The sequence below is a fragment of the Ciconia boyciana genome, chromosome 23 (assembly GCF_034638445.1).
Source record: "Ciconia boyciana chromosome 23, ASM3463844v1, whole genome shotgun sequence".
In the NCBI taxonomy this organism is placed as follows: Eukaryota; Metazoa; Chordata; class Aves; order Ciconiiformes; family Ciconiidae; genus Ciconia; species Ciconia boyciana.
The window spans coordinates 6,160,650-6,173,261 of NC_132956.1; the positions used below are offsets into that span (position 1 = coordinate 6,160,650).

At 65.9% G+C, this 12,612-nt stretch overlaps 1 protein-coding gene across 2 annotated transcripts; it reads left to right on the forward strand.

Moving 5' to 3' along the window:
- Positions 1–3,358: 3,358 nt before the first annotated feature.
- On the forward strand, positions 3,359–12,572 carry SORT1 (sortilin 1). Of its 2 annotated transcripts, none has more exons than XM_072844750.1 (20): positions 3,359–3,455; positions 5,035–5,094; positions 5,341–5,414; positions 5,549–5,651; positions 5,799–5,963; positions 6,208–6,281; positions 6,485–6,534; positions 6,768–6,898; positions 7,029–7,173; positions 7,542–7,697; positions 7,869–7,975; positions 8,268–8,370; positions 8,462–8,630; positions 8,742–8,932; positions 9,562–9,751; positions 9,877–9,993; positions 10,184–10,292; positions 10,554–10,660; positions 10,933–11,059; positions 11,183–12,572. In XM_072844750.1, exons 3-20 carry the CDS (start codon positions 5,383–5,385, stop codon positions 11,195–11,197), a joined length of 2,091 nt encoding a protein of 696 aa, XP_072700851.1. In that variant the 5' UTR covers positions 3,359–3,455; positions 5,035–5,094; positions 5,341–5,382; the 3' UTR covers positions 11,198–12,572. The 2 variants fall into 2 exon arrangements, with proteins under 2 accessions (XP_072700851.1, XP_072700852.1); XM_072844751.1 differs by having other exon boundaries at positions 3,382–3,455; positions 6,771–6,898.
- The last annotated feature ends 40 nt before the right edge of the window (positions 12,573–12,612 follow it).

Below are 12,612 nucleotides of genomic sequence, written 5' to 3' on the forward strand. Positions count from 1 at the left end.
TCCTGGCCTCCTCATCGCGGAGGTCTGAGGTGGGGGGACCATTTAGAGCTAAAATCGGGGCAGGTGAGGGCAACATCTGCTGCTGAAATCACTGCGGGGCGAAGCAGCGCTGGCCAGGTTTACTGCGCCATACAGCGCTGCGGTCCTTGCTGCTGTGGCTGTAGCAAGTCTCCCTCTCGTGGAGAGCGCGGTGATATCGCATCAGGAGCTCTGTGTATAATTTCACAGGAGTCTTGGAAAAACATTAGACTTCTAGATCTGCTCATACCCGCTTGGTGCATTCCCCCTGTCCTTCTCCAGCGGTTTCTGTCTGAAATGCCTTACCTGGAGCTCTGACTCCTTCCCAGGGAAGAAATCTGTAACCAGGCTTGGGGTTTGCGTTTCCTTCTCATGGGAGCCTGGAAATGCCCGTAACAACTGTGACAGACCAGAGCCTGCCAAGTGGGAATAGGTCTGGGGTGCATGGGCCAGCCCCTTACCTGTTCAGTTGTGCAGGTACCACTTTGAGAGTAGTGGTCTCATTTTGACCAGAGAACGTCTGCTCATCCACTTCACAGGCCTTGTTGCTTTTGTTTCTCGTTCTCCAGCAGACATCTCTATCCTTTGTCCTCAAAATAGCCTCTGAGAATTGAAGATCAGTCTGATAAGGGAATAAGCTGAGACTAGTGAAGTATTTTCCTACGAAATCATGCCTGCGTGGTCAGTGCGGGGCTGGGAAGCTGGCTCTGCCCCTCGTAGCTTCCTCTCTGCCACCTTGTGAGCGTCGGCAGGCAGCAGAGGCTGCTCCGCTCTGTCTGATTTTGAGGAATTACAATTTCACCCTGAACAAAACAACGTTGTCTGCCGTGGAAGAGACGGCCACGGCCTGTGTGGCTGCCGGGAGGGGGATTGCCCTGGTCAGAGGGGACGTTTCCAGTGTTACATTTGACTGAAATGAGTAACCTTCCTCTTGGTTCAGCGCTAGGGATCGTCTGCCCGTCTCCTGCAGGCGTTTCATTGCTTGGCAAAGCCAAGCAGTCGCAGCAAACTGCGGCTGATCTCACACCTGCCAGCCTCTACCCTTTTGCGGAAGGGAAAATGCCAATCCTATTAATTTTTTGTCCTCTCTTGCTGTTGCCAGACAGATGCAGGAAGGGAAGCCAGGTTCTTCATGGCTGGAAGACCAGTCCTTGGATAACCTCAATTTTCAGAATAGCCGAGTGCTCTCCTCTCAGGAGTTCTGCTGTGAGTTTCCTCTCTTTGCATAACAGTCTAAAGGAAACAAACTGGATTGTCGGGCGATGCCCGAGGTCGTGGTAGGCGTTGAATACAACACCTATACCTGCAGGTGGAAGAGCAAACGTAACCAATAATTAGTTGATGGTCTTTACCCTCTGGGGAGACCTTCCTTGTAGCCTAAATATGGGGAAACAAGCCTGGCTCTGGCTCTGCCTGCGCAGCTTTGGAGTGCCATAGCCCGTCTCTGTGCCATTCCTCATCCCTGAAATGGGTTTGAGGTGATGACGAGGGCGGCTCTGGTGTGGGAGCTCGCCTGTCCTGAATATCCAGCAGGTCAGGATGATATCCAGGGCACCGCCCCAAGCCTCACCCTCATAAAACCACCCCGTAAGTGAAACTGGGGCTGCTATCAGCCATCGTGTACGTGGCAGATATAAACGCCCTTTATCCTTAATGTGCTTCAAAGCTTTATATCATCTCAAAGCTCGGTCGCCTCCTCTCCTCCTTCGGGAAGGAGGCCGATGGGTGTCCCAGCTGTTGTAAACCACCCTGCCCCACGCAAAACCCTGCTGTTCTGGGAGGTAGTGCTCTTTCTAGGTTTGTTTGTGCTCTAGGAAACACAAAAAGCTAATTCTTCCCAACGTGGCACTCGGTAGAAAATGCTCCTTTATGCCCTGCCCTCGTCACATGGTTTGCTGGTGGCAGCATCACATGAGAGCGGCTCCGCTCTAAGTGAAAATCGAGGCTTTGTGCTCCTTATCTGATCCGTCTTGGCAAGTGAAAAGCTCAAGCCCTTGCCAGGCAGGGCGCAGGCCAAATGCGAGAGGGGGGTGAGGGTAATGGAGCCCACGTCCCTCCTGGGTGGGTGAGATCTGCCCCTCTGCCGCCTTTCTGGGGTTCGTTGAGCGATGCCACCCAGGCAGCTTGTCGCAGCGGAGGGTTTCCTTGTGCCCTGCACACGTGGAACTCGTAGATTGTCTTTTTTCAGGGGAGGAGGTGGCGGGGGGGGTGGGGAAATGGGGAAGGGTGACTCAGCAGTAAAATGAAAATTCTCTTTTTGCAGAAGAGAAAGGACGAGGGCCGGGAGGGTGAGCGTGGGCTCGCCGAGGCTCTCGCTTGGGGTGTGGGGGGAGGTTTAACCCCCCTCTGTGAAGCTGAAGACAGCAGGCGTCGGGGCAGAGAGCTCCCGGTCCCCTTCCCCACCATCCCCCTGCCCTGGGCTGGGGGGGACCTTTCGTGTGCTGGGGGTGCAGAGCCCTCCCCTCTCCGGGGGGGCTGCCAGGGACGTTTGTTGCTTCATGTATTGCACCAGCGCTCCCTGGCTTGAGCAACGTGGCTGATGTGCAAGGGTGTAACCGTCACTGGGCACGAAAACTCTCGGCTCTGCCCGTACCAGCCCAAGGGGAACCGGGGGACCCAGCCCCGGGGGGGACACACGCTGCTGTCCCCTGTCCCCCCTCCCCTGCCAGCTGTGCACCCCCAGAACCAGCCCCAGCCTCCCCAGGCCTTGCAGTTCCCTCAGTGGCTTCCCGTCCCGCCCCGGGACCCCCTTCTCGGGGGCTTCGTGCCCCGCCGGGACCGGGGGTCCCCGCACACGTGGGCGGCTGCACCTTGTGAATGGGCCGGGGGTGGGCCTGGCGCGCCCCCGGCTACCTGTCGCTTCGGCCAATCAGAAAATCGCTCGGCGGCTCCCCCCCCCGGCCGCGTCGCCAATCAGAGGGCTGTCGCTAGGTAGATTCGAGCCCGGGGTCAAAAGAGAGAGGGCGGGCTCGCGTCCATCGTGCAAGCGCCGTCGGCCAATCACGGGAGGAGGCGGCGGCGATTGACACAGGAAGGGGCTAACCAGAAGGCGCGGGGCGGGCCGGGCCGCCGGGGAGGCGCGCCGCGGCCCAAAGCGACGTCCCCCGCAGCCAACCAGGGCGGGGGGGCGCGGCGGGAGGGCGCGGCGCGGGGCGGTGGCCGCCAATGGGAGGCGGGGGCGGGCGGCGGGCGGCGGCGGGCCCGGGCGCGGGGCGGCGGCGGCGGCCGGAGTCGCCATGGGGCCGCGCGGGGCGGCGCGGCTGGCGGTGGCGCTGGCGCTGGCGCTGGGGGCGGCGGGGGCGGCGCTGGGGCTGCGGCCTCGGGCCCGGCCCCGGGCCCCCCGCGGCGGCGGGCTGGCGGCGGCGGCGGCGGCGGGCGGCGAGGCCTGCGGCGGCCTGCGCGGCGTCCCGGCCGCCCTCGGCAACAACACGCACCAGGTGAGCCGGCGGGCGGGGCCGCGGGCGCGGACAGACCGACCGACAGACAGACAGACAGACAGACACCCCCGAGGGCCAGCGGGGCGGGGGACCGGGGACCCCCAGCAGCTACCGGGGGGACCGGGGACCCTCCGCCCCCGCCCCCGCGGCCGGGACAGGCGGACAGACACCCCCGCCCCGCCCCAGCCCGTGCCTTATGGGCTGGAGGGACGGACGGACAGACAGACAGACAGACACCTCCCCGCCCTGTGCCCTGACAGTGCCTGGCACCGGCAGGCCGTTTCTTCTGGGGGCGGGACGGACGGACGGACAGACAGGCAGGCAGGCAGCCCTCCTGCATCCCCTGGGATGGACGGACAGACAGACAGACATCTCCCCCAACATCCCCTGGGACAGACGGACAGACGGACAGACAGACAGACATCTCCCCCTGCATCCTCTGGGACGGACAGACAGACACACGTTCCCCTCCCCATGTCCCGTGGGACAGACAGATGGACAGACAAACATTCCCGCCCCCTACATCCCCTGGGACGGACAGACAGACCCTGCTCCCCCTGTGCCTGCTGGGGCAGGACTGACGGACATTCCCCTAAGAGACAGACAGACAGACAGAAGCACCTGCTGCAGTGGGACGGGCTCCATGAGCAGCGACGGACAGACAGACAGACAGACAGACACCAGCCTGACAGGAGGTGGGTGGCGGAGCACCCCAGGCCCCCACGGACAGAGCGGAAGGACAGACAGACAGACAGACAGCCACCGCAGGGGGATCCTGACCTCGTCCCCGGGTTGAACATTAACCCCGGGGCTGGCGCCGCTCCCCGGGGCGCGGGGGGGCCGGATCCGTGCCGGGATCCGTGCCGGGATCCACTGGCTCTTGGCCACCGGCTGCGCCCGCTCTGCCAGCCCGGCCGGTTGCCACTGGTGGCGGTGGGCTTGCCGGCCCAGTCTGACCAGTCCTTTGACTGGTCCCGCACCAGTTTACGTTTCTTTCCCCTCTTTCCCTTTTTCCCCCCCCTGTAGCGAGGTGCCTCCCGCGGAGCGGGACGCGGGGACGGGGTGGCACCGTGGGGCCCCCTCCCTGCCACCTCGCCCCGGCGCTGCGAGGGCGATGGGGACGGCCACCGCCGTGGCCTCGTCCCCGCCGCGGGGCTTCCCTTCTCCCCTGCCCGCTGCGGGCAGGGCGGGCAGAGCCTGGGGCTGCCGGCAGCTCCGTCCCCTGGTGCCCCACGAGTGTCCCCCGGCGCCCTGTGCGTGTCCCCAACCGCCCCCACCCCGCTGCCCGCTCCCAGGCACTGCTCCAGTCCAAACCAGTGTCCCCCAGTGCCACTGAGGGGGTTGCAGGCAGCGCAGGGGGGGCTGAGTGGTGCAGAGGGGACCCTCCCGCACCCATGTGCCATGGGGACAGCTTAGCGTCACCTTCCTGAGTGGGTGGCAGGGGAAGGCACCGGCACTCCGGTGTCCCCTGGGAGGGGGTGGCCATGGGGCACGCTGCAGCCCTGCCCGGCTGGGGGGGGGTCCGGGTGCTCGTCCCCCCCCAGCTGTAGTAGTGATTTTGCCATCTCTTCCCTCGCAGTGCATCTTCGATGACCTCAGCGGCTCCGTGTCACTCTCCTGGGTGGGCGACAGCACGGGGGTAAGCACCGTGGGGGTGCTGGGGGGGGGCTTCCCCCCCAAAGCGGCTGTGGTTCCCACTGAGGGGGGACAAGCGCAGCCCCCTCCTGTGCCCGAGGGGCTGCGGGGCCGGTGGGACTGGAAGCCGGGACTGGGATGGAGGCAGGGGGGTGCCCGGGGAGGGGACGGGGGGGAGCCCACGGCTGGGGGGGCCTTGGAGCTCCAGGTGCCCGGGTGTGACCCTGCCTGTCCTTCTCTCCCTGCCCAGGTCATCCTCGTCCTGACGACGTTCCAGGTGCCGCTGGTGATCATGAGCTTCGGGCAGTCCAAACTCTACCGCAGGTGAGCTCCCCCCGCCCTCGGCACCCCGTGGGTGGCACACCGGGGACCGGCACGCACGGGGGGGTGGGGGTGGGCTGGGAGCAGCCCCCGAGTTCCCGCGCCGGCTCACGGCCGTGCCGATTCCTCCCTTCCAGCGAGGACTACGGGAAAACCTTCAAGGACATCACCAGCCTCATCAACAACACCTTCATCCGGACCGAGTTCGGCATGGCTATCGGCCCGGAGAACTCGGGAAAGGTAGGAGGGGGCGGCGTGCCGGGGAGCTGGCGAGCCAGGACCCCCCCTCTGCGCCCAGCAGCCCCCCCGCCCCGGGCTCGAGGGGTCGCGGTGGTTTTTCTTCTGGAGCTCCCGGCACGGCTGAGCCCCCTCCGTCCCCGCACCCAGGTCATCCTGACGGGTGACGTCTCCGGCGGCAGCCGCGGCGGCAGGATCTTCCGCTCATCTGATTTCGCCAAGAATTTTGTCCAGACGGATCTGCCCTTCCACCCCCTGGTGCAGATCACCTACCACCCCCAAAACTCGGACTGCCTGCTGGCCCTCAGCACCGAGGTGAGGGCCGGGGGGGCCGGGATGGGACCCTGGCTGGGATGGCGAAGGCTCCCGGTGGTGCTTCCCCAAGGATGAGCCGGATCGTGGACGCGCGTCCTGGGCTCCATCCCCGTGCCCGGAGGGTGCGCGTGGCTCCAGGACGGAGCTGGGGGACACGGTTGGGGCTGGGGGTTTGCAGCCCCAGAGCTGGGGGGAGGATGTTGAGGGGGGTAGTCAGCCATAACCAACCTCTCGGCTTTTGCAGAACGGCCTCTGGGTCTCCAAGGATTTTGGGGAGAAGTGGGAGGAGATCCACAAAGCCGTCTGCCTGGCCAAGTGGTGAGTGGCTGCCCACTTTGCGGGGGGGGGGGATTATTTGGGGGGGGGGCCAATCGCAGCCTGAGCAGGCAGGGGGACACCCACCCACCCAAACCCCTCAGAGCGCTGCCACAGCCAGGGATGAATCTGTGGGCGATGGCATCCTGGGCCATCGTGTCCCACCTGCTTTTGGGTGCCCCCCCCCCACGCCTTCTCTTCCCCAGGGGTGCGAACAACACCATCTTCTTCACCACCTACCTGAACAACTCCTGCAGTAAGTACTTCTTGATCTGCAGTCACGTCTCTGGGGTCCCCATCGCTTTGGGGGCTCTGCGGGGCCACCCCGTGGTGGTCCCAGTAGAAAAGCTGGGAGTAGCTGGGAATACCCAGAGCTGGGACACTGGAGAGGGACATATTGGGACATTGAGGGGGGACACAGCTCCAGTGACGGCTGACGAAGCTGGAGGCAGCTCCAGGCTCGTTAATCCACCATCCCTTCTTCTTAAGAAGCTGATCTGGGGTTACTGGAGCTAAAGAAAACCTCCGACTTCGGCAAAGCCTTCAAGGTCATCGGCACCAAGATTTATTCCTTCGGGCTGGGAGGACGCTTTCTTTTCGCCTCCGTCACGACAGAGAAGGTCCTTGTCCCCCTTCCCCATGCTGCCGGAGAGCAGGCGGCGGTGGCTCGTCCCTGCCTGCAGCTCTCCCCAGTGTCCCCTTCCTCTCCCTGCGAGGAGGACGAAGGATGACGATGCTTTGGTTCCCCAGGGTACCACGAGGCGCATTCACGTCTCCCTCGACCAAGGCGAGACCTGGAACATGGCCCAGCTCCCCTCCGTCGGGCACGAGCAATTTTACTCCATCCTGGCCGCTAACGACGACCTGGTCTTCATGCACGTGGACGAGCCGGGTGGTGAGTGGGACCGGGCTGCGTGGGACGGGGACGGGGACACATCGCGGGGCTGGGGACAACTGGAAACCTCTTTGCCACAAGCAAGCCAGCTCCTCACCCGAGCACGGGGCTCTCCACGCAGCGGTAGCTCTGCCGTGCCTTGGAGGAAGGGCTTTCTCGTTAGGGTGTCGCTAATTAGCAGGCTGCTTGCTCTGGTTTGCAGCACGCAGGGACCGTGACCAGGCTGGGTCCGTTTTGCAGCACTCGGGGGTTTCTCCTCTTCCTGAGACCCCCTGGGGGGTTCGCTGGTGCCGATGCCACTGTGGTGGCCCCATGGGAGCAGCCCCCCCGGCCCCCCCCTCACTGCTGTCCCCACGTCCCTCTTGCAGACACGGGTTTTGGCACCATCTACACCTCCGACGACCGCGGCGTCGTCTACTCCAAGTCCTTGGAGCGGCACCTCTACACCACCACCGGCGGGGACACCGACTTCACCAACGTCACCTCGCTGCGGGGCATCTACATCACCAGCGTCCTCTCCGAAGGTGGGCGGCCGCACCTCCGTCCCCCCACTCCCGAAACTGGGCTTGTGCCTCCCTGGGGATGGGAGTCTGGGTCCTGATGGGGCCAGAGGGGAGCGTGACCCCGTGCAGGGGGGATGAGGATGTGCTGGGCATCCTCCCGACCCCGTCGGCTCTTCCTCCTCCTCCCACCAGACAACTCCATCCAGTCCGTGATCACTTTTGACCGCGGTGGGGAGTGGGTGCCGCTGCGGAAGCCCAAAAACACCACCTGTGACTCCACGGCCAGGAGCAAGGAAGAGGTGGGTCTGTGTCCCCCCGGGGGGTCCCAGTGCCGTTCCCCTGGGTATCCTCTGCCGAGGGGATGCTCGGGGACGAGCGAATCCATCCTGCAGCTCCCACCGGAGACGCTAGGGGCGTGGGGCCGGCCGTGCGTGGGCTGCGGGTGGCACCACGGGGCTGCACGGCAAGCCCTGAGCAGGCTGGGGGGTCCTGGGGGTGCTCCCCAGCACCCACCGGGAGTCAAGGGGTGGATCCGTCCCCCGTGCCCGGTCCCCGCGGGCTCCTGGACAGGCTCTCCTCTTGCGCTTGCAGTGCAGCCTCCACATCCACGCCTCCTACAGCATCTCCCAGAAGCTGAACGTCCCCATGGCTCCCCTCTCCGAGCCCAACGCCGTCGGCATCGTCATCGCCCACGGTACCGAGCCTCACCGGGGCGGGTGGCGGGGTCCGAGAGCCCGTATTTGTGTCCGTGTCCCCCCCCAGCTCACGCCGTGCCCCTCTCCCAGGGAGCGTGGGGGGGGCCATCTCGGTGATGAGCCCCGACGTCTACATCTCGGACGACGGGGGCTACACCTGGGCGCGGATGCTGGAGGGGCCGCACCATTACGCCATCCTGGACTCGGGCGGTCTCATCGTCGCCATCGAGCACACCAGCCAGCCCGTCAACGTCATCGAGTACGCACGGGCTCCCCTTGCTGCGGGGAGGGGGGGTCCCAAAGCACAGGGGGGTGCTGCAGGAGGTGCCTCCCGGAGCACCCGGGTGCTGATCGACCCCTCGCGTGCCAGGTTCTCGACGGACGAAGGGCAGTGCTGGTATAAGTACGCTTTCTCCAAGGACCCCATCTTCTTCACCGGCCTGGCGTCCGAGCCGGGGGCTCGCTCCATGAACGTCAGCGTCTGGGGCTTCCGGGGGAACTTCCTCTCCCGCAAGTGGGTCTCCTACACCATCGACTTCAGCGAGCTGCTCAGCAGGACCTGTGAGAGCTGCCGGGGCCGGGGACAGACGGGGCCAGGGACAGACAGGGCCAGGGACAGCCAAGGCTGGGCTGGGGACAGCTGGGGCCGGGGACAATCGGGGCCAGGGACAGCCAGGGCTGGGGACAACTGGGGCTGGGCTGTGGGGACAGCCAGAGCTGGGGACAGCCTGGGCTGGGCCGGGGACAGCCAGGGCCAGGGACAGCCAGGGCTGGGGACAGCCGGGGCTGGGCTGGGGACAGCCAGGAATGGGGACAATCAGGGCCAGGGACAGCCAGAGCTGGGGACAGCCCGGGCTGGGCTGGGGACAGCCAGGAATGGGGACAGCCAGGGCCAGGGACAGCCAGGGCTGGGGACAGCCGGGGCTGGGCTGGGGACAACCAGGGCTGGGCACAGCCAGGGCTGGGCTGGGGGACGCTCTTGCCCCCAGACCTCGGTGCGGGTGGCGCTAGCGGGGTCTCTCCCAGGGCAGTGTGGCCCTTGGTCCCCACCATGGGGACGGCGTGACGGGGTGAGCGGTGGGGGTTCCCGTGCCCTGCCCGTGGCTGCTTCCCCCCGGAGCAGCGTCCGCAGCGCGGCCGGCCCCCGGGGACCCCTCCCTGGCCATGCCACCGAGCCCTCTCCCTCGCAGGCGAGGACAAGGACTACACCATCTGGCTGGCGCACTCCAGCGATCCCAGTGACCCCAGTGACGGCTGCATACTGGGCTACAAGGAACAATACCGACGTCTCCGCAAGTCCTCTGTGTGCCAGAACGGCCGGGACTACATGGTGACCAAGCAGCCGTCCGTCTGTCCCTGCACGCTGGAGGACTTCCTCTGGTAGCCTCCATCTTCCCATCTCCCACCTTCTGTCCCCGTTTCGGGTCAGATGTCGCCCTCCTTTAGCCCGGCTCCCGCTGGGTCCCCGAGCGGGGTCTCATCTGCTTTTCCCCTTCTTCCCGCAGTGATTTTGGCTACTACCGCCCGGAGAACCAGTCTGTCTGCGTGGAGCAGCCGGAGCTGAAGGGACACGACCTGGAATTCTGCCTCTACGGCAGGCAGGAGCTGCTCAAAACCAGCGGGTAAAGCTTGGCCGGCGTCCACGCTGGAGCCGGGGTCGGGGAGGAAGAGGGTGGAAACCCCGAAGCCCCGGGGAATCCTTCACCCTGCACTCGGCGGGGACAGATCCTGCCCCATCGCCTTGCATCGGGGCTGACGGTCCCTGGGCTGCGGGAGCTGTGGGGTCACCAGGCGTCACCTCCCCATCTCCAGGTATCGGAAAATCCCCGGGGACAAGTGTTCGGGAGGGGAGAGCCCGAGCCGGAAGGAGACAGACATGAAGAAGAAATGCACCAGCAACTTCCTCAACCCCAGCCAGCTGGTAGGTGACGGTGACACCGTCCGGGCACGGTGACGGCTCTGGGCATCGGGCCACCTCCTGCCTGGACCCGTGGAGCCGATAAATTTGTGGCGGGCAGGACTGTCCTGCCTAAATCTGCCTGGGGCCTCTTGCCTGCCTGAATCGTGGCTGGGTGCTGCGGGGACCTCGTGGCTTTTACCCCCGGGATAAGCCCGGGTGCTGGGTGCGTCTGGGGGGAGGTCGGTGCCCCCCGGCTCTGGACGCTTCCTCCTCTCCCCGCAGGCAGCGTCCACCAGCTCCACTCCCATCATCCTGGCTGTCGTGGCCGTGCTGCTCGTCACCGCCGTGGCCGGAGTCCTCCTCATCAAGAAATACGTCTGCGGGGGCAGGTGAGGAGCTGAGCCGTGGCTGGATGCTCCCCCCCCACCCCCCCCAGCCCCAGAGGGCAGGGATGACACTGCCCATCCCCAGCTCTCTCGGCAAACCACCCTCCCCAGGCTGACTTTGCGCTGGAGAGGCTGCGGAGCGTCCGCGCACCCCCGCGCTGCCTTCACCCAGCTCCGCTCTTTGCAGGATGAGCGTGTTCCCTGGGGGGGCTCGCTGAAGGTGCGGGCAGCGCAGTCACACCCCCCCCCCGCCCCCCATTCTCTGCTCCTGCCAGGTTCCTGGTCCATCGCTACTCCGTCCTCCGGCAGCACGCCGAGGGCAACGGCGTGGAGGGGACAGATGACACGCTGGACCCCGGCACCCTGGCCGGCAAGGGCGGGTACCACGATGACTCCGACGAGGTGAGCGCGGGGGTCCCGGCCTCCCCCCCACAGGGACCCCCTCTCCTCCAGTGGGTCTGTTGGGTGGCAGGACGGGGACCCGTGCCGGGGACACGGGTGGGTGACTGTCCCATCTCTCCCCAGGACCTCCTGGAGTAGCGGCACAGCAGTGCCCATGCCGGGGATGCCGCCACGCTGCCCGCACCCTCCGCCGCGCAGGCGGGGCCCCCCCGCACCCGCTGCCTGCTCCGGCCGGGGGGGGCTTTGCTGCTGGGGTGTGGGGGGGACACGCAAGGGTTTAACTTAACTCCACTTTAATACTTCCTTCCAGCGCGGGGGGGGGCTTTTATGGTCTTTTATTTTTCCGTTTTTTGGGCTGTTTTATTTTAAGGACGACGGAGTAGGAACTGCTGTCCCCTGGGGGGAGCAGACCCCCCCCCCCCAACAGCAGCACCGTCCCCAGGGTGCTGGGGACGAACCCCGAGGTGTCACTGCTGCTGGGGGGGCTCGGGGCGGGGGGCAGCAGCCAGGGTGTTTCTTCTCCAAAGCAATACGAGCCGGGCTGGCTGCGCTGCTGCCCGGCCCCCCCTGCACCCCCATGGCCCTGGGGTAACGGCCCGGCTCTGGCCCCCCCCGGTCCCCCCCCCGGACTGGCCTTGGCCGAGGGAAACGCAGCAATAATGAATTAAAGCTTGAAGCTCTTTACCGAGGGGCTGGTGGGGGCTCAGCCCCGGGCCCCCCCCCCAGCCGGCAGCGGTGCAGGCAGGACGCAGGCAGGACGGGGGGGGGCTCAGAGGCCCCCCTGAGTGGCGGGTCGCTCCTTCGCTTGGCCCCGGCACCGTGGGCTGGTTGCCCCCCCCGCCTCCCCCCTGCTTGCACCCTGCCAGGTTTTGGTCCCAGCACTGTTACAGTCTCCTTACACTGGAAATCCCCTTTGGGGGGTGGGGGGGGCTGCACCCCACAGCAGCCCCCCCCCCCAGCCGGGGTGCGGGGGCTTTATGTGACACCCCCCCCCTCAGCCCAGGGTGTGGGGGCTTTGCCCGACCCCCCTGGCTGGGTCGTGGGGTGCATTGGGATGGGGGTGCATTGGGATGGGGAGGTGCAGATCCCCCCCCCCCCCGTGGCCCCCAGCCCCTCGCGACCCACCATGGCTATCGCAATATGGCCGTGCTGTCGTGACACATGGCTTCTGCTCTCGCCCCGGTGCCTGTGCAAAGCCTGCCGCCCCCCAGCCCCGGCACGGCAGACGGGGGGGACGGGGGGACGGGGGGGCTGCAGCCCCCGCACCTCCTGCGTGCGCTTCAGCGTCCCCCTGGGCCTCGCCTGGGGACGGGGACGGGGACGGAGCGTAACCCACTACTAAAAGCCATAGCCCTGCCCCCCCCTCCCCCGGCCCCCCCCAACCTGGCTGGGGTGGGGGACACCGAGGCCAGTGCAGAGTCCTGTAAATAAACCTGGATGTGTTATAACTTTGTACTGGTATTTTTCTGTATATTTGCAATATTTGGGTTATTAGAAATAAAGCCAAAACGGACCCTGTGTGCCCTGCTCTGTGTCGGGGGGGGGGGACACCC